We start from the raw sequence: 23,647 nt of genomic DNA on the forward strand, positions 1-23,647 counted from the left end.
TGAAATAGTTTCTTCAATACATGACCCAGATGAATCCATGAGAGAGAATTATGATAGAAAATTTAAAAGTGATTTCATCCAAAATTCTTTTTTCTTAAATCCTATTAGCTATCAAGCTGATAACAGTTAAATACGACGTTCCACAAGGATCCGTTTTGGGCCCTATATTGTTTTTAGTCTACATAAATGATTTGTTTTCCCACAATTTTTTTGGATCAATTACATCTTTTGCTGATGACACAGCCCTAGCGTATTCTGCTAAAAATGAAGAAGAACTGCATGAAATGATGCAGCTGGATTTGTTTGATTTGCGATGCTGGTTCAACTGTAACTAGCACTAAATGCGAGCAAGACTTCCTATATAAACTTTTCATTATCATCACCATTTAGTTTCACTGATCCTGTCAGGTATCATCAGGTTGGTTGCAGATCTGTGAGTTGTGACTGTGAGGTAATTCAACAATCTGACTCTATTAAATATCTTGGGCTAATATTGGATCAAGGTCTAAATTGGGATTTGCATGTGAATAAAGTAAAAGGGTACCTGTTATACTTGGTTAGGACTTTCTATCAACTGCGTCAATTCTTCCCTGTGAATATTCTTCGTGTAATGTATTTCTCTTTCTTCAATAGTAGGCTGGAATACGGAATCTCATGTTATGCATCTACCTTCATGTCTCATTTTAAAAATCTTATAGTCCTACAAAAATCAATTGTAAGAATAATGTTTGGAGCTAATAGACGAACGCATACTTTCCCAATATTCAGGTTTTTTGGAATTCCACCTTTCAGATACATGTATGTACTGAAAGTTTTATCTTTGTCTTATAAAATGAGTGGGAATAGGAATCAAATGGGGAATCTTGAACAAAATCAGCAGATAACTAGGCAAACTATAAGGATGCTAATCAGACTCCCCAAACCAAACAGCACTACCTTCCAGAGATGCTTTTTATTCCTTGGACCTAAATTCTTCAATATTCTCCCAGATGAGATTAGAAAGCTACAGAATCTCAAGAAATTCCTAAAACAAACGAAGAGTTGGCTATGGCTTCATTCACCATTAGAAGTAGAAGACTTATTCAAAGTAGTAAGGTGAGAAATTCATGGTGCTAATATCTAATTCATTATTGAATATGAATTTCAGTGTAGTATGTTCTTTTTACTGTAGTTACTTCTGTATCCTTTGAAGTTTAACCTTTGCTTTGAGCTTTGATCTGCAAACATTGTTTAATTTATCACTGTTATGTCTCATCTTTTATTTTTCATTTTTTTCCCTCTCTTGTCATGAATTATGTTGAAAAAAATTATACTGGTGATTCTTCCTCCCATTTTTTCGCAGTTTGAACTACATTTCATAATATAAGTATATTCAAAGAGAGGAAATGCTACAATCAATCAATAAAATTACTTGATGATGGTGATTGAATGTGTGTGTGTAGGCTTTTTTATCCTCCTATATCCGATTAAACCCCAACTCCTGCTCACGGACAAGTGCTTCACGAAGCACTTTGTGAGCAGTTATTGTTCACATTAATATTATATATTATTATATTATATACTATTACTTACAATCTATTATTAAATTTTAGATGGATTATTGTTGTATTTGTCAAGCTAGACTCTATTTGGTTTCTGTTCATGTATTTATGAGTGTGAATAAATTTGAATTTGAATTTGAAACCTGACCACAAATATCTATCCTAAATGAAGCCCTACAGAGTGCTGCGAAATCTGCCACGAGAGCACTCAAAGACGTCTAGGCGCCCAGAAAAGAAATTGAAAAGATTCAACTGATTGGAGAGTTATAATGACTTTCTGTTCTGGAGCGTGTTACAAGAAAAGAAAATGGAGAGAAGGAAGTAATAATAATGATAATATATTTGAATCAATCCTCTTTCATTGATCTTGTCCTTCATCAACAAGGATAATCAATTTTCATTTTTGATCATAATTGTCATTGTTTCTACCATCTGTAAATACAAAGTGTATTTTAACAATTACACACCTTCAAGAGAAAATATCTCGGGAACTGTTGAGAATATCGAGAAATTCCACTGAACAAAAAGTTTAGATAATTTATCAATAGTAGCCCACTGTAGAATGAGTGACTATCGAATATCCCAAACAGCTACTAAAAGTGGTGAAGATTGGGATAGGATAAATCAATGACATAGAGCTTATGAGATATTGCCGGGAATGAGTTTCTTTCTGAATTAAAACTGTGTAGAGAGCCTCTATCAAATTGGCCTGTATGAGTAGTACTAGATAAAATGATAAAAATGGAATGAGATCGAATGACTCATGGAAAATGACTCTTAAGATGAAACTCTTAGCATTATGACTTTATGAAACTACATTGTCAAGTTCAATTAAAACAATCATTGATTAAGGTATGGACCTTATGGTGTGCAACATCTACGGTCAACGCTATAATCTAGAGTTTCATGGTAATATGCATTATGGTCGCATCCATTATTATAAATGTTACATTTATTTTATGTGTGTTACAACTCAGACTGGTGATGAATTTTCGTTCATCCTAGATGGTTTTCACGGTCACTCATTGATAGTTATCGCAGTATTCATGATTTGAGAATAACAGTGATATTACGTGTAACATTAAGATTTATTTTGATTATCATCATTCCTTGAACCTCCATTGGTGACTCTTTTGTAATCTATCAATTCTTAAACGTCAATCTACAAACAATTCACAATCTCTTACAAATCCGTCACCTCGTTTGTAAGATTCACAACCCTGTTTTTTTTTTTATTTGGAATACTTTTACAAACGTTGACACTTCAACAATCATTGAACCAATGAATCTCAATTCACTAGTCAGACCCGTTGAAAATACTTAATTTCCATTCGAGAATACTTTTGCAAACGTGGACATTCCACGTCACCCATTGCACGAATGGGTGGCAATTTTCCGATCAGACCCGTCCACAGATAAACACTGAAAACGACTGTAATCCTTGAATTGTTGAATCAACTTTGCTTGAGTCGGTTTGTTTGGAGTGTGAGCGTCAGTCAGTTGGGTGAGTTAAACCTGTGATGAAGTGGTGAAAGTGAGTTTTTATTGAGATTCGACTGCCGTGAAGAGTGAAAACAAGAGGTATTAAATCTACGAGTAGTAAAGTGGGTGGGTAGGGTTTTGGGATTAGTGAAGAACAAACACACTGGTTGAATTTTGATGGAGAAGAATCTATATGAAAAAGAAGTGGAGAAAGATAAAGAAGTAGTAGCAGATATGAGGAAATAAAAGGAAAATTGAAATGGAAGATGTTATTCTCCCCCCGTTGGATTCCGATTATGATTTGTTCAAGACAGGTCCTGTGGTACAAACGATGAGAATGTATCAAATCCATTTGTAGCCAAAACGGGGAGGTTTTCTGGAGAATTACTTACTGATCCGGATGTCAATCTCGTGACAGCGAATTATTTCCAAACCAGCTGGCTGCAAGCCAGCAACTGACATCGTTGTCAGACTATTTTCGTGACTAGATAAGTCACGATAAGATGACAACCCTTGTCAGCCGCAAGAAGCTACGTGAATGTTCTAGGCAAAGCTCCATGATGTGTTCGTTGCAACTGTGTTCCTACTTAGCAGGGAGCAACATTGTGGAAAACCGATCTATTAGGATGTCTATCAAAGTCGATACAATAAGGTACGCTATGTGAATTTCAATAGAAGAGGGAGTCTGTTCATGTTTTTTGATTACCAACATCTTACACATCTTACAAACAATTTTACATAATATAGTCTTACAATCTATCATTTACAGTACATAAATATCATAATCCATGAGAAACCATTCTATCATAAGCCATATTGAAAATTCGAATGTCCGTCTTCAACCGGCCAGGCACGGTATACAAGTGTGCACTGGGATTATCGATGTAACACTATCAGATTATTAATAAGTATAGCATTATACGTATGCTCCAATGCTCTCGTTGTAAACCATATCTGAGTTGGCCATGTTTGAATGTCTTGACCGAGGGGAGCTTAGTGGAACCGAGAATGATAGTTTATTGTCAGCTTTTTCGATCTTGATCATGTTCAATGCAATAGCTTGGAAACGCTACGATCACTTGACAATATCTATAGTGAGATCCACATTCCAAATTCAACACTGATTGGCATTGGTTAATTATCCCTGTATGTCATTGAACAACTTTATCCTTCTCTTGTTCTGTACTGTTTCCAAGTAATCTGTAGGTTATGTATATCACTAGTGACCCTCTGGTTTGGATAACTCGATCAAGAACTGCTGTATTGTATCAGATTACCTCTCTATTTTTTAAATTAAATCTAAATTCAATCTTTATTTTTTAATTTAATATTTGATACCCGCAACTTGTGCGGTAAACGCACATTTTCTGACCTAGATGCGGAATATACTATTACAAGAAAATTTTGACAGTATCTTATTTCACAATAATTATAATTTCAAAAAATCAGGTGTGGCGCACTCACACAACTTTCCTTGCCGTTATGAAAATTGATAACCTGACGCTAGTGTTCATGCGCATATCAAGTATACTCATAAACAAATTTCCGAGACAGCTGTTGTCAGGACAATAACGCTGGAGACATACAAGCTCTGCTATCTCTCCATAGTGAATCATTCTAAGGATCAACAGTTGCCAACAGTTTCCAATTGGATAATCACATTTTCTCGAATTTCGTGCTTATTTTCAATTTTAGGTGGAAATGCTACTTGACATTAATTGTAGAGTTTTTTATGCTCAATCTCCTCCTTTCCAAATTTTTTGTTTATATTGTAGCTGAAGCCTGATAATTGAGAATATGGAATCAAACTTTACAGTGATGGGGCGAAGCTCCAGGAGTTTTTACAGATATAGGACATGTGGCAGTTGAAAAAGCTTATGAGTGACTAGTGAAGGTATGAATTTAATCGAAATCGTTGAAGCTGTTCATGAGAAAATCGCGAAAAACCCTGTTTTTGACAACATCTTTGCCGCCATCTTGAATTGCATTTGATCGAAATTGTTCGTGTCGGATCCTTATATTGTAAGGACCTTAAGTTTCAAATTTCAAGTCATTCCGTTGATTGGGGGATGAGATATTGTGTACATACACACACACACACATACACACACACACACAGACACATACAGACCATTACCCAAAAACCCCTATTTGGACTCAGGGTACCTTGAAGCATATAGGAATTAAGAAATTGGGGTACCTTAATTTTTTTTGGAAAGCAATACTTTCCTTACCTATGGTAATAGGGCAAGGAAAGTAAAAAATCATCTACTTCACATGAAAGAGGAGATTCTGTTCTTCAAATCAAAACCAAGTACTATTTTTCTCATTTTGGGTTATCGAGATACACAGTTCTGAATATAGAAATTGTTCATTTTTCTGTGTATTGAAATATGGGTTGAAATACACTAACAGAGGAATTATCTATTTTTTGATCAAGTGTCAGTTATGATTTTTGATCAAATGTCAGTTATAATACATGATTTTGAACCGCATTGATGAGCTGAGAAGAATTAGCTGTAGGACGAGGAGATGTGACCATTGAGTCAAACGTTATGTGTTTAAAGTTTTGATCCTCGATGTATCCTTCTGCGTGCCCCCCAACTAAGAAATAGTGAAATAAGGTTTATCTAACGGGTGATTCTCATAGAACATAACCCTCTTAAGATGATCCCAGCCGAAATATGTTTGTTTTTTGCCAGGAAGGCCTTCAAAATGGTATTATAATGAAAATTTGAGTTTTGGCTGTAGGACATGATTTTCTATTTTTTGGTGTATTCCCCCTCCCCACTGTACTGAATTCGAAAATTCTTAGGAATCCTGTCAGATTTAATTCCAGAATTCCTAGGAATCCTGTTCAGAATTAATTGTTCTCCCACTTGATGTGTTGTTTTTTCACTGGAGAAAGATCCAAGTTGTATGGGGTAGAATTGATGGGTTCGCATAATATTGAAAAATCCTTGAAAAATACCCCTATTTTGAAAATTTGTAATTACGGCACCAAAAATCGTAGAGTCCTGCGCGACCACTCAATTTATTGGAAATTTTATTATCTTTAATATGGTTGAGAACCTTTTTTCTAGAAACACTCAAGGTTCTCGAAATTGAATGGAAAAATAAAAAAATTCCGAAACATTGGTGATTTTTATGGGGGTTTTACGGGTGAAGCCGCCCTCTGGCATGTAGTAATTGCATGCAATGAATCATTCAGCTGACTACTTAAATGATAAATCAAAAAAATGTTCAATGTAATTTGTTATATCGAGACAAAGGAGGAAGGAGAGAGTCAATATTTGTTGTCCAACGAATCTGACCTGTGAAATGATTCAAAAAATACGTGTTAAAAATTTGAAGCTGATTGATCGATTCTTTCTAGAAATATTGTAGAACATACATACAGACGGACAATGACTTCGACCTTCAGTGAGTCAAAATAAAGAACTACAAGGATATTTCATCTCAATCAAGGATATTTATTTATTAATTCATGATATATTTTTATTAGTGGATAAACCATATTGAGATAGACTCGTAGAAGTGCCCTACCATCATAACTTGAATCACAAATAGTTATCTATTCTGTTTCAGGCGGAAGAACGATGACATTTGATTAATTAAATGTTTTTTGTTGCTGGATATACGGTACTGGAAAGGTATTCCACATTATAGAATTATCAAGTTCGCATTATATCTGGGAAGCGTGGTACGAATTGTCATGAATCATAGTATCCTATTATATTAAGGTAGCAATTTCTGTATTTATTCATTTGTTCATTTATCTATTTATTCATTTACTTATTTATCCACTTATTTATTTATTCATTTATTTATTATTTATTTATTTATTCATTTATTTTATTTATTTATTTATCTATTTATTTATTATTTATTTATTTATTTATTTATTTATTTATTTATTTATTTATTTATTTATTTATTTATTTATTTATTTATTTATTTATTTATCTATTATTTATTTATTTATTATTTATTATTTATTTATTATTTATTATTTATTTATTTATTTATTTATTTATTTATTATTTATTTATTTATTTATTTATTTATTTAGTTATTTATTATTTATTATTTATTTATTTATCTATTTATTTATTTATTATTTATTTATTTATCTATTTATTATTTATTTATTATTTATTATTTATTTATTTATTTATTTATGTATTTATTTATTTATTTATTATTTATTTATTTATTTATTTACTCATTTATTTATGTCCAACGGATCTCGAAAATGACTGACAATTTTGGTGAAATTTGCAATATAGGAGGTAAAAAAAATTTCAAAGTTAATCATCATTTTACAGTTTTAAGTGATTAGTGAGTGTTATTCAATTTGGTTTGTAAAGAGTCTAAATTTGCACTTTCCTGTTTTCAAATGTTTGGACTGAAATTTAAAAGTGTTTGGAACATAACCTACTTTTTGGACTACCATATTATTATAGTGTATAAATCAAAATTCCGGAAAGAAACAGTTTTGGACTGTACCTGTTTGTCTTTCCTTAATCATGTAGAAGAATTGTGTTCAGTGTATCAATAAATAATAATATCGGGGCACCGAGCTTCGCTCATTATTTTATTTATTGATAAACATAACTCAAATCTTCAAAATGATTGGGGAAGGACTGACTAACAGGCACACTGCACAGCCCAAAACTGTCTCTTCGCCGAATTTTGATTTATACACTATAAATATTCCAAAAAGTAGGTTATTTTTCATACACTTGAATTCAGGTTGAATTTTCAGTCCAAATATTTGGAAAAATTATTTATTTATTTATTTATTACAGAACAACTATTACAGACTACCGGCATTAAGCCCAAAACAGTCTTCACTACCATTTACAATCGAATAAAGTAAGTTACTAAAAGAAATAAAAATGAGAGATACAGTACATGCAATTCACAAATACATAAGAAAGATGATAAGTATGAGGAAAGCATAAGTAATTGTAAATAATCTAAGCATAAATAATAAATACAGAATAAAACAAATCTAACTTATCCAAACTCATCTAGAACCTATTGAATAGCTTAAAAACTCTATTTAATGGAGAGCAGAAGTTATGAAGGGTCCTTGATCTTGGTACATGAAAGGTCCTAACTCTTCTGACATTGAACGTGGGTAACTGGAAACCAATCCTAGAGAGGAGAGCGGGTGAATTAATGTAATTTTGCAAAAGTGACACCACAAACATCAATGAAAACCTGTCACGTCTAGCCCTCAAAGAGTCCATATTGAAAAGGGATCTGAAACGTCCAGAAGGAAAACCCAAGGGACAGGCTCTTCTAAATTGCATATAGAATAGGAAGCGAAGGAGCTTATTCTGTACTTGTTCGACTCTTAATGTATCCTGATGAGTAGAGGGACTCCAGACAATAGATCCATACTCTAGGACACTTCTGACTAGCGACTGACTGATACAGAGTTACAACAGTCTCAACATTATTGAAGCCGGTAGAGTTTCTCAGAACAAAGCCCAATAGCTTGTTCGCTCTGCCAATGATGTGATCAACATGTGCTGAAAAGGACAATGTACAACTGAATACAATACCAAGATCCTTAAACATTGTTACCCTCTCCAAGCACACACCATTGATTGAGTAGGGATAACGAGCTGGATTAACCTTTCTGGAGAAAGTCATACATTTACATTTTTTTACATTGATATCAAGCTTATTCACATGGCACCACAATGCAACTCTATCAACATCAGCCTGCAAGGAATAGCAATCATCCAATCCTCTCACCTCTTTGTAGATCTTCATATCATCAGCGACTATAAAGCACTTGGAGTTGGGTATCTGAAGTGGTAACTCATTTATTAATAGCAAGAACGAAAGGGGCCCCAGATTGCTACCCTGGGGAACACCAGACGTACTGAAATAAGCATGAGAGACCCTTCCTTGAACAGTTACAAAATTTTTTCTTTGAAACAGGTAACTTCTGAATAAATCAACCAAAGCACTACTAAAGCCCAGCTGTGACAGCCTCTTCAACAATATACAATGATTAACACGGTCAAAGGCTTTACTAAAATCAGTATAGATCACATCCATTCCTCCACCGGCATCTAGTACATTGGAGGCAGACACTGTAAACTCCAATAAATTGTCACAACAGATCTTTCAGGAAGAAGACCATGCTGATTTTCAGACAGTATTGGTCGTGAATACCATAGAATCTCATCATAAAGAGCCCTCTCATAAACCTTAGCAAAGACAGACAATATACTGATTGGTCTATAGTTCATGATGTCATCTCTCCTGCCAGACTTGAAAATTGGGATTATCTTCGAGACCTTCTATCTACTTGGAAAGACTCCATTTCTCAGTGACAGGTCAAATAAATATTTCAACGGTCTTATTAATAGCTCACCACAACCCTTAACAATGAAGGAAGGAATACAATCAGGTCAAGGAGCTACTCTAGGCTTTAATTTTTTGATTGCAGATTGAATACTTTTCTCCGATAATGATGCAACTTCCAGAGTACTATTGGCTGTATCATGCAAAAACTCAATCCCATCACCCTCCTCAAAGCAAGCGGTGACTGGTGAGAAAACAGATCCGAAATAATTTGCGAACCCTGAGGGAATTTCATCTCCAACAAAATTTTTGTCATGCAGAGTCATTTTCTCAGAAAATCCATCGGACTTGCGCTTCTCATTAACAAACTTCCAAAAATTCTTGGAATTGGAACCGAGGTCAGACTCAATTTTCAGCAAATAATTCCGATAGGCAACTGCAATCAAAGACTTCAGTTCCCTTCTCAGTCTCACAAATTCATCTTTGTAACGAACTGAAGATCGCTGTTTACGTGCACATTTATTCTTCCTCTTAACCAAGTCAATTATTTGGCGAGTGAACAATTTAGATTGTTTTCATACCAAATTGAATAACAAAATAACACTCACCAATCACAAAACTGTGGTATAACTAAATCTTTAGAACTGTAAAATAATGATTAACTTCGAATATTATGATATATACCATCTAATGTCAACAAATCAGATTATTTTGATCTAGTCAATTAAAATTTCTAGATTTCTCGCGAGATACGGTAAGCTAATTGATTACACAGCTGATCTCCCACACAGGCACACGCACCTTCTGTTATCGACAGACGACGAAATTATCATCTGTTTTTCCAAGGATGAATTAATCTTAAGAAGCTTTTCCAACCTCGAGCTAATGAAGACTTTTCTAAGATCAACAATGTCCCAGGAACGTATGAGTGGTCTAATGAAGATGAAAGAGTTCAGTCTGACTGATAAATGATATATCAAAACAAATTTTTATTCTCATGCACTTTCAATGTTCTTTTTATGTTTTGGAAAAGAACGAAGAAATGAGTCAATTTGTTGTCCAACGAACTTGGCCTGTAGGAGAATTTGGTTCGAAGAAATCGTGTTTGAAATTTGAAGCTGATTGATCAATTCTGTCTAAAGTTTTTGTCAAATATACAAACAGACAGAAAACGACTCTGGGCTCTAGTAAGTCAACAGTGACAAACTTTGCTAACGCTCGTTTAACTATATCACATGAGTGTTATTTATAAAATGTATTTTAGCTCACCTTCGACGGTGTCTCTGAGACCTCTCCTCTGCAGAATCTTCTGGCCATCCTCTCTCTTCCAGGTCACCCTTGGCTGTGGATTACCGGTGGCCTTGCATATCATAGTTGCGTTGTCTCCCTCTTGCACGGCCATATCTCCACTCGTGTCACCCACCAAGAAGTCCGGTGGAACTGAGAAAGGAAATAATGCAAATAATCAATAAGTCATTTTTTAGAATTTCACACTTTTATAAGTGCACGTCAAAGGATGAAATGTACTGTATTGCTTGGGGACTGGCTACAGTGAAGTCTTTAGCCTAGCCCAGGTAGGCACGTCTATTTCTATTGGAAGCAGTCTTGTTGTTAGTAGCCCAATAAATTATCATGCATAGCATACTGTGAAGTGTGGTCTTATATCAATTAAAGATTGTAATAATTCCATCTAATACATTAAATTAAACCAATTACAAGTGAGAGAAGCTTTTTCAGTACACACCCCTTCATCCGTATTTCTTGCTAACATAAATTATTGATGACATCATTTTGTGTAACATAGCAATATTCAATCTACTCATGGTTGGATAGTGGGAACAGACACAATTTAATTGCAGCACTGTAGAAGAACTACAGTAATAATAATAATATTTCAAATACATGATTATATTATCTATAAAAAAATAGTGAGCTACTACACAGTAGTTTATTGAAATATGCCACGCTTCATTAAATGATTGCAGCAGTGACAGCCACATGGACTTGCATGAGAATGTCTCAATAATTTCAGACATTTCCTCCTTGAGCCTTTTCTAATAGACGATCTTGACAAGTATTGTCAATAAAATTCATAACGGGAACAACAATATTCTCATCTAAAATCAAGTAGCTCTTGAACAACCTTCTACTTGACACCTCTTAATTCCTCACTCAAAGACAAACTCGCTCTTCTTCCTTGAAGGTAACACTTGTGCACTGCGTGCACTCATCAGTGAGTTATCTCTCTCCCTCTCTCTCTCTCACTCCCTCTCTCTCTATATCGCAACAAAAAGATCTCCATCTCCCTCCATGTGGATACCTTTATCACTTTTCATGTATTTCCTCTTCATTCATATATCCCTCCTCGTCATCAACATCCCACCTACACAGTGTATGAAGAAACATCAGCAGCTGGAGTGTTGAAATGTTGATTGTAATCTGCGCTGAATATAGATGTGTCAGCTTTCGACGAGAAAAAAGAAAGCTGATGCCCTCTCTTGGAAGTAATTAGAGTGCGCTCGAAATTGCCGGCCGGCTAGCTGAGAAAAAGCAGACAATTTTCCGCGAGAAAAAATGGCGTCGAGAAAAAAGTGCGAGAATATCGCGCACCACTTTGACGATCATAGAAGCGCCGAGGCGTTAAAATGGCGTCATCGATTAGCGATTGCTGACAACAAATAACTGGCAAACTGTGGCTGAGGACCTGCTTACATTCACTGAGAGCTGTCAGCATTCCTCCATTAATAACATCAACGTTCTCCACCCAACCAATGCTGACAGACTTGAGTGCACCTCACTACAGTGGTAGCAAAGAAGCATGTAAAGAGGATGACACCAAAAACGTCAGTATTGGTTGGATGAGAAGTATTCAATCATTAATGAGAATTACTGACAGTTTAAAGTGAATTCCACTCCAGTACAGCCACTCTGTGGCTCTTATCAGAATATTGGATAATTTGATTATAAGGCTCTTTCCTATGGACTGTGAAGTTGGCATGTTTATAATGGCATGAAATGTAATGAAGATTTATAACACCAAACCTCAAAGACCGCTTTTTACTTTCCTTGCCCTATTACCATAGGTAAGGAAAGTATTGCTTTCCGAAAAAAATTAAGGTACCCCAATTTCTAAATTTCTATACGTTACAAGGTCCCCTGAGTCCAAAAAAGTGATTTAAAGTGGGAAAGATTTAGCATAAAAGTCTCTACAATTGATGTTTTGTAACATTTTCACATGAAATTGAAAATAAGCTCGAAATTCGAGAAAATAAGATTATTCAATTGCAAACTGTTGGCAACTGTTGATTCTATTAAATCATTCACTATGAAAAAAAGCAGACTGCGTGTGTCTGCAGCGCTACTGTCCTGTCACCAGCTGGCTCAGATCTTAGAATAGTAGACTTGATATGCACGGGAACACTAGCGTCAGTTGATCAATTTTCATAACGGCAAGGAAAGTTGTGTGAGTTCGCCACACCAGATTTTTATTGAATCAGATAACATCGGTTTGGAAAATCGAGAATATTGAAGAGGTTTAAGAGTCATTTTGGGAACCGCTCTCAAATAGTTGCTATGGTTGGATTTCTAAGCTAACAACTTTCAATAATTGAAAAAAATCAGAGAGATCCATCCCTTTAGAATATAACAATTGGATAATTTTGTTAATGTGGATTAATTGAATGAAACATTATTTACAAAAATACATTCAGAGAGTGAATGTGATGCTAACAGTTTGTTATGAGTTTGGACACAACTAGACTCCAGTCGGCCCTGAGAGATCCTAGTAACTGGCCGATAAGTAGTATGATATTATAGTAACCATATTCTTATAATTATCATAATTAGAACTGGGAATATTAGAGTACATTATGTAAATATAGGCCTATGATTAACTTACAAAAAATCATATCTCAGGTTTCACCCACTTTATCCTGCTTGCATATGATAATTATAAGTTCCTCTTCCATAATCCTTTCTCCTGTCATTCAATCTCGCATTCTCTTTCTCTCCCTCTCCAATACGGACACTTAATCTCTCAGACTGTCTCTGTCTTTCTCTCCTCTCTCTCTCTGATATCATCCAATCCTAATCACTTCCCAACACAGGCACCTATTGCCTATTAAACAGTAACTCTCAGTCGCTAAGAGTAATCGTGATGAGGAGGGAGGTGGTGATACCTGATGTTGATGTTTCTAACTAGATTGAAGTAGAAAGAGAGAGTCAGAGATTGAGTAAGAAAGAGAGAGAGAGTGTGATTGAGGTATGATGCTCTTAATAAGAGTGCATAGAAGCCGCGTGTGAGAGAGTGAGACCGAAAATGTGTTTATGAATAACGTGAAGCGTAACCAAGCTTACTTAAGTAGCAGGAGAAATAGAAGAGGAAGAAGTAGGGGAAGAAGGCCTAGGGTGGTCGTTGAATATTAACCAATAGCCGAAAGAGCGTGCTCTTGAATACTTCTCCCTCATCATGAGAAGTTGCGTCTATCGCTGTTGTGGTATCAGTCTTTCCTGACACCAAAAACTCCCAAGTATTATCAACGTTTTTCTATCAAATTTCACCAGCTTGCGGCCTATTCCACCCCAACACTCTGAAACTTTCGACGGTACTATCAAGGGGATTTTGAAATTACCGTGCAGAATACGAGAAAGATAATGTCATAAATACTGGAATAAGAAATAATGATAAAACTCTGATAAACTCATCAACAATCAAACTTCAGAAGTGAAATTGGAAAAAACTTTATCACCAACCACGAATGTAACTCCAATCAAATAGGCATTTAGTGCTGTACAAAATGGTGCTATGATATTAATCATTGTTCAGTCTATACATTATTTTTTGGTTGTACAATGTTAATTAATATTATATATTCTATTTCCGAGAAGATATATTTTATGTCCATTTGGTCATAATACAAAATCCCCCTCAAATTTTGAAATTTACAGTTTATCTCTTATACTTATAAAAGGCTAAGCCCCGACAGACTGAAATCACACCACAGCCAAAACTACTGAGCCTAAAAACTTGAAATTTTGCACGATTGTTTATGGTAGCCTGAAAACATCCATTGAGAAAGGATTTTCAGAAATTTGCCCCCCTGAGGGAGCTGGGCCCCCCCCAAAATTTTGTACTTTTTAACCGCTCATTGCACAGCAAAGTCATGAGGAACTTTTTTGTTCAGCTACGAAAAAAAATCAGATCTATGCAGAAAAGTTTCGATCGGGAGCACAGGGGGGTCCAGGAGAGGGCATTTTTCGAAAATTTTGATGTAAAATCACTCTACAGCTCAAACTAATTGTCCTACAGACTTGAAACTTTGCACAAATATTCTTCAAACATGCTAGACGCGCACTAAGAACGGATATTGAGATATTCTGCCTCTAAGGGTTTCAAAGGATGAAAAAGGATCCTATTAAGTAAGGTTATGAACATGGTGAGGTGAGTGCCATATGGAAATGAGATAATTTTTTTATTGACATGTGATATTCTAACATATGTTGTAATCATTGGAAATAACAGAATAATATGATAGAAATTCAAAAAAGAACATCTTCTCTATTATTGCTTTCTACCTGATTCCACTCAACCTCAATAATATTGTTCTGATAATTGATAAATATGTTTAATAATATTATTATCATTATTATTGATATAATAAAAGTATTGTTTTAATAATTAATTATTATCATTAATATAATAATAGTATTTTTTTGGTAATCTCTATACTTATAAAAGGCTAAGCCCCGACAGACTGAAATAATAATAATATTTATTATTATTATTATTAATAATAATAATATTTTATTTATTCAATACAGTATCAAACATACAATTGTATATCGTCATTAAAATGAACTTATACCTAATGAAAAATACTAATTTTCATGTTATACATAATATCACAGGCTATAGTCACAGTTTACAGTCTTGTATCAGTCATATTTCCAACATAGTAATATTTAACATCGTTATTCTATAATATATTCACAGCCTAAATATGATTGTCACATAAAAAGTCATTAACACTATAAAAACATTTGTTAGAAAGGTAACTGTATAAATCTGTTTTGAATGTTTTGTTTCTATAATCTAAACTACCAGGCAGTTTATTCAGGAATTTTGTCCCAATGTAACTGGTCTTTTTTTCAAACATAGCTAGCCTATGAGGTTGCACAGTCAAATCATTTCTATTCCTTGTATTGTGAGAGTGTACCTGTGCATGAGTCACAAATCTATCAATTTTTTTTACAACATACAATATTGTTTTAAAAATAAAAATGCAGGGTACTGTTAATATAGACATTTTCTTAAAATATTCTCTACAAGAATGATTAAACCCCAGGCCCGCCAAGTACCTAATAGCACGCTTTTGTAGTACAAATATCTTGTTAATATTCTGTAATGTTGTGCTACCCCAGAGCTCTATACCATATGAAATATGAGAGTAAATCGGTGCATAATATTATGTTTTTGCTGTTTCATTGGGCACATACCTAACCATGTTCCTTAATACAAACAGATTACTACTGATTCTAGTGGCCAATTCATCAGTATGCACATTCCATGAGAGATCCTTGTCTATCATTAACCCCAGTAGGTTTGCCTCTGCTACATTTTCAACCATTGAATCGCCAATACTAATCATAGGCTGGAAGAGATGATTTTTAGACCCACATTTAGTACACTTACTCTTTTGCGGGTTCACTGCCAATTTTGACTCATTATAATATTGTGCAACCAAATTTGTTTCAACATTAGCTTCTACCTCAAGATCATTCAAGTTTTTGTTGTTGAACATCAATGATGTATCGTCAGCGTAGAGTGTAATATTCAAACCTACTGGGACTGAGGCTTGCACATTGTTAGTGTAAAGGACAAAGAGCAATGGGCCTAAAATAGAACCCTGTGGCACCCCTCTTGTAACACTCAATCGCATCGATTGAGCTACATGAGACTGAGATTCAACTGTAACAAATTGAAACCTATTTGTCAAATAGGACTTGATTAGACAACTACAGATTCCTCTTATTCCAATATTTGAAAGCCTATCAAGAAGTATGTCGTTATCAATGCTATCAAAGGCCTTTGAAAGATCCATGAATGTACCGATAACAAAGTTTCCCTTATCAACCTGTTCAATAACATTCTCAACAAAAGTGACCGCTGCAGTAATTGTCGACCTACCTTTTACAAAACCATTTTGACAAGCTGAAATTAAATCAAATTTTTCGAGGTAAGTCATTATCCTGGAATAAATTAGTTTCTCAAATACCTTTGACAGAGATGGAAGAATAGGAATAGGTCTATAATTTTGTATATCAGTTCTAGCACCTTGTTTAAACAATGGTTTTACCTTGGAAATTTTAAGTAGATCTGGGAAAATACCCGTTTCGAAAGCGTTATTCATTATGAATACTAGTGGTGGAGCTATTTCAATACAACATTCCTTAATCACTGTCACTGGGAAATTATTAAATCCAACACTATTTTTCGTTTTGATACTTTTTATTATTTTTATAATCTCATCATTATTAGTTGGAAACAAGAAAAAATTTCTGTTAAAATTTGAATTTGAAAAAGAGGAGTCATTAATTTGCAGATTTGATTTTTGAGCCTTTAACTTGGGTGCCATTGATATGAAGAATTTATTAAATGCATCAGCTACCTGCTTGGAATCAGTTAAAATTTTTTCATCCTCTTTTAGTTCTATATTAAGGCTGTGTTTGTTTTGTTTTACCTCTAAATTCATTAATGATTTTCCAGCTTGTTTTTGATTTATTTGAAGCTCTCAAAATTATATTACTTATATATTGCTTTTTTGCCTGAACAACTTCATAATCATAAATTTTTTTAATAGCTTTCAATTGCTCCATATCAATTCTCAAACCATTATTAATTCTGATTTTAGCCACTTCCAAAAGATGTCTTATTTGCTTAATTTCGTCGATAATCCATTCACCTTTTAATCTCTTTTTGCTCTGAGTTTTTTTTCTTCTACATCTCAAAGGGCAATTTATGCCAAGATGAGACTGTAAAATTTCATGGAACCTCGCAAATTGGCTGTTTACATCTATTGCATTATAAACTGAAGCCCATGATTCACCACTCAAAGAGGTTTTCATTTTTATTATGTTTTCATTAGAACAAGTATACATTGGAATAACAAGTTGAATTTGTTTAGACTTGAATCTGGTGGAATCACGTGTGCCATGTGTGCGAAAAACCTGTGCAGTATGGTCTGATAACAGTGTATGAACAACCTGTACTGAATATATACCTTTTTCAATGTTAGTGACAATGTTATCAATTGCTGTTCTGCTTATTCTAGAAATTCTTGTTGGTTCTTTAATCGTGTAGTGTAAATCAAAAAGATTCAGAATATTTACAAGATTTCTATGTTCAGAAAAACTATCTAAAACATTAATATTATAATCGCCTGCAACAATCACACCACAGCCCAAACTACTGAGCCTAAAAACTTGAAATTTTGCACGATTGTTTATGGTAGCCTGAAAACATCCACTAAGAGAGGATTTTCAGAAATTTTCCCCCCTGAGGAAGCTGGGGCCCCCCCAAAATTTTGTACTTTTTAACCGCTCATTGCACAGCAAAGTCATGAGGAACTTTTTTGTTCAGCTACGAAAAAAAAATAGATCTATGCAGAAAAATTTCGATCAGGAGCACTGGGGGGTCCAGGAGAGGGCATTTTTCGAAAATTTTGATGTAAAATCACACTACAGCTCAAACTAATTTTCCTACAGACTTGAAACTTTGCACAAATATTCTTCAAACAGACGCGCACTAAGAACGGATTTTGAGATATTTTGCTTCTAAGGGTTTTAAAGGATGAAAAAGGATCCTATTAAGTAAGGTTATGAACATGGTAAGGTGAGTGCCATATGAAAATGAGATAATTTATTTATTGACATGTGATATTCTAACATATGTTGTAATCATTGGAAATAACAAAATAATATGATAGAAATTCCAAAAATAACATCTGTTCTATTATTGCTTTCTACCTGATTCCACTCAACCTCAATATATTGTTCTGATAGTTGATAAATATGTTTAATAATATTATTATTATATTATTATTATTATTATTATTGATATAATAGAAGTATTGTTCTAATAATTAATTATTATCATGAATATAATAATAGTATTGTTTTGGTAATCAATAAATATTTTTATTTTCACAAACTCTGTATAATTTATAATGGTGAATGTGAAACAGCTGCATCAGAAATTATCTCAAAAACATATGTTTAGGAAAACCATAGTTTTGAACTTCGTGCAATGTATAAGCCCACACATGGCATGTATGATTAATTTTTCAGCTGGAACAGTTTTTTGAGACTGCTAAATAAACGTCTACAGTTTTATCAATGCTGTATCGGCAATATGAAAACGCATGCAGTTAATATGTCTTTAAATAAAGGTGTTGATATCTACATGATAATTATTCTCTACCATTTTTATTTAATTAAAATTTCAGAATTATTCAAGCCATGATAGAATGATTGACTCACTGTACAGTCAGTCGAAAATTTTAATATTGAAATGAGGGGTATTTTGGCAAGCTGAACAAAAAGGTAAGGTCCTATGCACCTTTTTGATATTATTTCTTCAAATGAAAAATGAGTTTTGTGGGTTGTCAAAACTCCCCCTGAAAGAGAACTATTCATTTTATCCTATCTTTTAGTAAAATAACAATGATTTCTGCATTGAATAACATCTATCTTGCCAACAAGAATCGAACTCTTTATGAATTTAGATATGACCTACACTTTAGATTCATATAATTCTATTAATAAATTCATGGAAATTGAAGTACTATTTTCAGTTAGTTGATGATTAGTTGATGAAATTGATTATCAATAGGGAAAATGATTATAATTTTATCAATACAGAGTTAGTTGAATGAATTGTCGATGTACTGAGTTCTTGGTCAACGATAATTCAATATTGGTATTTATCCAATCTTTTTTTTCAGAAGTTATTTCATTTGAATTAGAAAATATTTATAAGCTCCTATCAATTTATCATTCGTAACAATGAATTCTTCAAAACATGAATCTAATCAAATAAAAAATTGTCCATACTTCTGTATTCATGTTCGCATGTTTTCCACTTGTGATGGATAGCCAAAATATTGTGGAGCGAGCTGCACGGCGAATTGTAATCGAGGGCTCTGATTGGCTGAAAAGTTCAGCGTTCGGAGTGCGGTGAGGCGAGCAGTTAGAACAGAGGCAAGCAGCACGGCCGCTATATTATAGATATAGTTAACGATTGCAGTCGTTAACATATCTATAATAATTATATAAAGTAAAGAGCTGGCTTATGCACGTACAGGATAGGAAAATTATGTTTGACGCATCATCACGTCTGAACTACTGGACTAATTAACTTGAAATTTTGCTTATAGATTCTTAATTAACCAAGGATGGTTATAGCCCTATTCTCAATTCTTCAAAATTTCATTACGTCAAGTTTCAAAGTAGATCCTTGCGAAGCACGGGTTCTTGCTAGTTATTTATAAACGAAAAAGGTAATGTGCTAGTTATGTATTATATACTTTTTATTTATTTATTTTTAAATGCTTTGTAATAATATTGTATAATGCATATTATATACTATGTACCATATATTCATATTGTATTGCATTTTGAGCAAGTGGAATAAAATTTATTCTATTCTATTCTATTCCATTCTATCATCATTGAGTACTCACTGTCTCTCCCAAACCATTTTATACAATAAGATTTCCAAACCTACTTATAGTTTATGAGAACAGAAAGATCTGTGGAATAATATTCAATAAGATCTACTTAAATGAATAATCAAGGGAATGTTATACTGTCGACCAAATGACTATCCATATCGAAACAGAATCGGAACTTGAAATATTCTGTATTAGAGCTCAGTAGGATTTTCATAGGAGGGCTTTTTTGGAGTTATGGTGACATATGTCACATACTGGTGTATGTCATATTCATAAGTATTTCATAAAACATAACATTTATAACTCATAGCTTAGTGCAAGTAAAATATTGTGCTTATCATAAATTATTCATATCACAATATTTTATAATAATTATTCAATGATTGATCCTACCGCTTCATCTTGATTAAAAACTTTAAACGTCAATGAACTTGAAGTGATTTAGGTCTTTCATCATGAACTCTATTTTTCAATTTTTTTGCAATTTACACACTTTTATGATAGAACTATTTGGAAAGTAGACTTCCAAAAACAATGATGAGCTCCCAATTGATTATTTCTTGAATTCTACTTCATATATCAGCATAGTAGGGTAATATTCATGGATCACCAAGGATTTCCCAAGTCAAGCTTCCCTTTCTTGATAATCGAGAGATTGATTCAATCTGAGAGCAATTGACTCCTTCATGGGTGTTAATGTATCATTGAATTATAAGTATTCGAGCTCTATCACAAATTACTCACTTTTCATTCTAAAAATAGACAATGAGCTTATGCTCTCATTTCATCTCACTCTTGAACTGATATGTGGGATGAATCTATTCTGGTCAAGTCCACATTAAAGCCTACATAATAATGTAATGTGTCTATAACGAAGTGATATCATAACATGTGCTAACGAAGAGATTCACTACTTGCCTATTACATGCAAAATCATAGTTGGCAAGGTATTTTTACCCTCAATTTCTCCTAGCACACCACATCTTTTCAGAAAATTATCTTGTTTTTTGTGTTGAATTTAGTGTAACTGTTATTGTAATTTTTTGTTGTTTATTGTTTCTCCGCATTGGATTCTTATATGTGTGGTGAATGAATTATGATAAATATTTGATTGAAAGTGTACATTAATCAAGTGAACTTATGTAAGTTACTGTGTTGGTGTTGTGTATTGAGTGATAAGGAACTATTACTGTTACTCATATCAATTCCAATTTCCCAATTATTCTCTCTAGATTCACAGTTAGGTATCCTACTTCGAATGAATTATCTGTTTTGAAATACTGTGATTCAGTAAGTAGCGCGTAATAACTGTCACATGGTGCAACAAGTCGGGATTTTGAACTTGGAATGAGATTTGATAAGTTGAGTATATAAAACAGGAAGTTCATTGATAGACTGAATGATGAGAAATATTCCAAGAGACCATAGTCAATTACTGGGGTGGAAGCTTATGAACTTTCTCTTTCTCTCCCATTCTCATCACCTCCCCATTCACACTCTCTCACTATCACTCTTCTCTTTCAAACCATTTCTCTCATTCCCATTCTCTTACACCCTCTCATTCCCAATCTCCATTAACTAAGCGCTGTTCCTAGCGCTCTTTCACTCTCACAATCTCTCTTGGACTCATTCTCCCTTGATCTCCTACACTCTAACGTCCTCTCACTCACTCTATCGCACTTTCTTCCTTGCTCTCTCTCTCTTTCTTGGGGTGAGTCTTCCTGAACTTGTCAACTTGGCATTCCCCAGCTGGAACATCAGCCCCCTGTTTCAAGTATTAGGGGATGGAGTTTCTCACTTGGTGTGCTCTCGACAACTAAGTTGCAGCCAAGTTAACAGTTGCAAAAGTGCTCTTCTCTCTCTCACCCTTTGTCTCTCGATCACTCTCTCTCTCTCACTCTCTTTGAGAGCTGGAGAAAACTCTGGCATACTTTCGAGCCGTTCCAGACCAATGTTTCGCTTTCTAAGTAAATGTGTTCGAATTTCTCTGGCAAGTTACAGCGTTAGTTCTGCTGTGCAAACTAGAGATGAATTCTGGTGCAAAGAATTCTGATTGCTTCAAGTTTCTAGTGTTCATGTAGGCGAAACAGTTCGTGAAGTTCCAGTTCACGAGGATGATTTTTTTTTATTGGTTTATCGAGTATTGGGGAACTGTTCGATAGTTTAGCTCTCTATCACATAGTTTATAGAATAGTATCATGAAGTTTTGGTTTCAGGTTGTTTTAAGGGCCGTATTCATTAATGACTTACCTCACAACGTCTCTTGCGAAGCACAAAAAACTATCATAGTGGGTGATTCAATTATTCTGATGGTTTCAGACACAAGCTTAGCAACAATTACGCTCTTAACAATTTAAGAGTAAAATAGAACAGAAATAAATTCCATTCTATGGTTTTCCTGTAGCATCTTTCAGGAGTCTGTTACATAGCAGATAAATAAAGACAATATCCTGATGAATCATTGATCATAGGAGATCTACATGAAGAAAATATAGTGGAGTTCACGTGAAGTGAGATTAACATTGCAAAGTTCGCATCGGATTAGCTATGGTTTGTCATTCGACAAAAAACAAAACATAAAGTGAGATCCACATGATAATGGCAGTGGAGAAAAATAGGGGGAAAACGTTGCTGATCCCCTGTCTTGTCAATGCCTTCTATAGACGATAGCTGATAGAGGTTTATTGATGTAATATGAACTGTTCATTCTCGTTTAAGATAATCAATTATATTAAGCACGAAATTATATTTTTCAATAATTTCATAATATTTTTTTATAATTAAGATGACATATTTTGATGAATGATTATTCATTCTATATTTTTGAAAGACGATCTGGCAACAGAGCAGAGCGAGAAAGAGGTAGCGCTATCTGCTTTGTTGAATGATAGACAAGGATTGAAATACCATTGCTAATCAAATACTGCCGTTATATCGTGGACCTCACATTAGATCTCTTCTCCTAAAACTGCACTATTGCCAAATGCCAAAACGTTTGTGAACTACGTAGGCCTTTATGAACAATTAGAACTAACTATTTCCAAAAATGCATCATCAAACCTTAGAAAGTATTTTCCCGACAAATTAAGTAGACATATTTTGAGATTGACAATGATCTATATACGATCAGATAATTTATATTATAGATGATGATGACTGGAATCATACCGATATCTTGAAGAAAGCGTTGGAGAAGGACAAGTGACAACAAGGAAGTGCCTTCATATCATTTTTACACAGACTTCGAAACGTGAATCTCAGTATATTCATGCTAGGCTACTCATTCTAATTGGAAATTAACAAACATAGTTACAATAAGTTGATGAGAATCAGTATTCTATATAATCTGAGATTTAAGATTCAGTAGACCTGAAGATTGTACATTAGAGTTTATTTGCATTTCAAGGATTATTTCAGTGTAGGGTAGAACAATACGAATCACGTGTATATGGTATGCCATATCCATGCTTGTTAGAAACGCATTGGAAGTCTCGTTATTCTGCTTCAAAGGATAAATCCTTTTCCTCTCTATTCTGTTGCCATAGTGATGCTGCCTTTTTCACT

At 34.0% G+C, this 23,647-nt stretch overlaps 1 protein-coding gene across 1 annotated transcript in view; it reads right to left on the minus strand.

The window, feature by feature from the left end:
- The window catches only part of LOC111049809 (lachesin), a 139,183-nt gene that overhangs the window by 110,877 nt on the left and 4,659 nt on the right, over positions 1–23,647 (minus strand). The window contains exon 4 of the mRNA XM_039431941.1: positions 10,623–10,793. Coding sequence (XP_039287875.1) covers positions 10,623–10,793 — 171 coding nt within the window. The remainder of the gene's footprint in view (positions 1–10,622; positions 10,794–23,647) is intronic.

This window comes from Nilaparvata lugens, chromosome 7 (assembly GCF_014356525.2).
Source record: "Nilaparvata lugens isolate BPH chromosome 7, ASM1435652v1, whole genome shotgun sequence".
Lineage (NCBI taxonomy): Eukaryota > Metazoa > Arthropoda > Insecta > Hemiptera > Delphacidae > Nilaparvata > Nilaparvata lugens.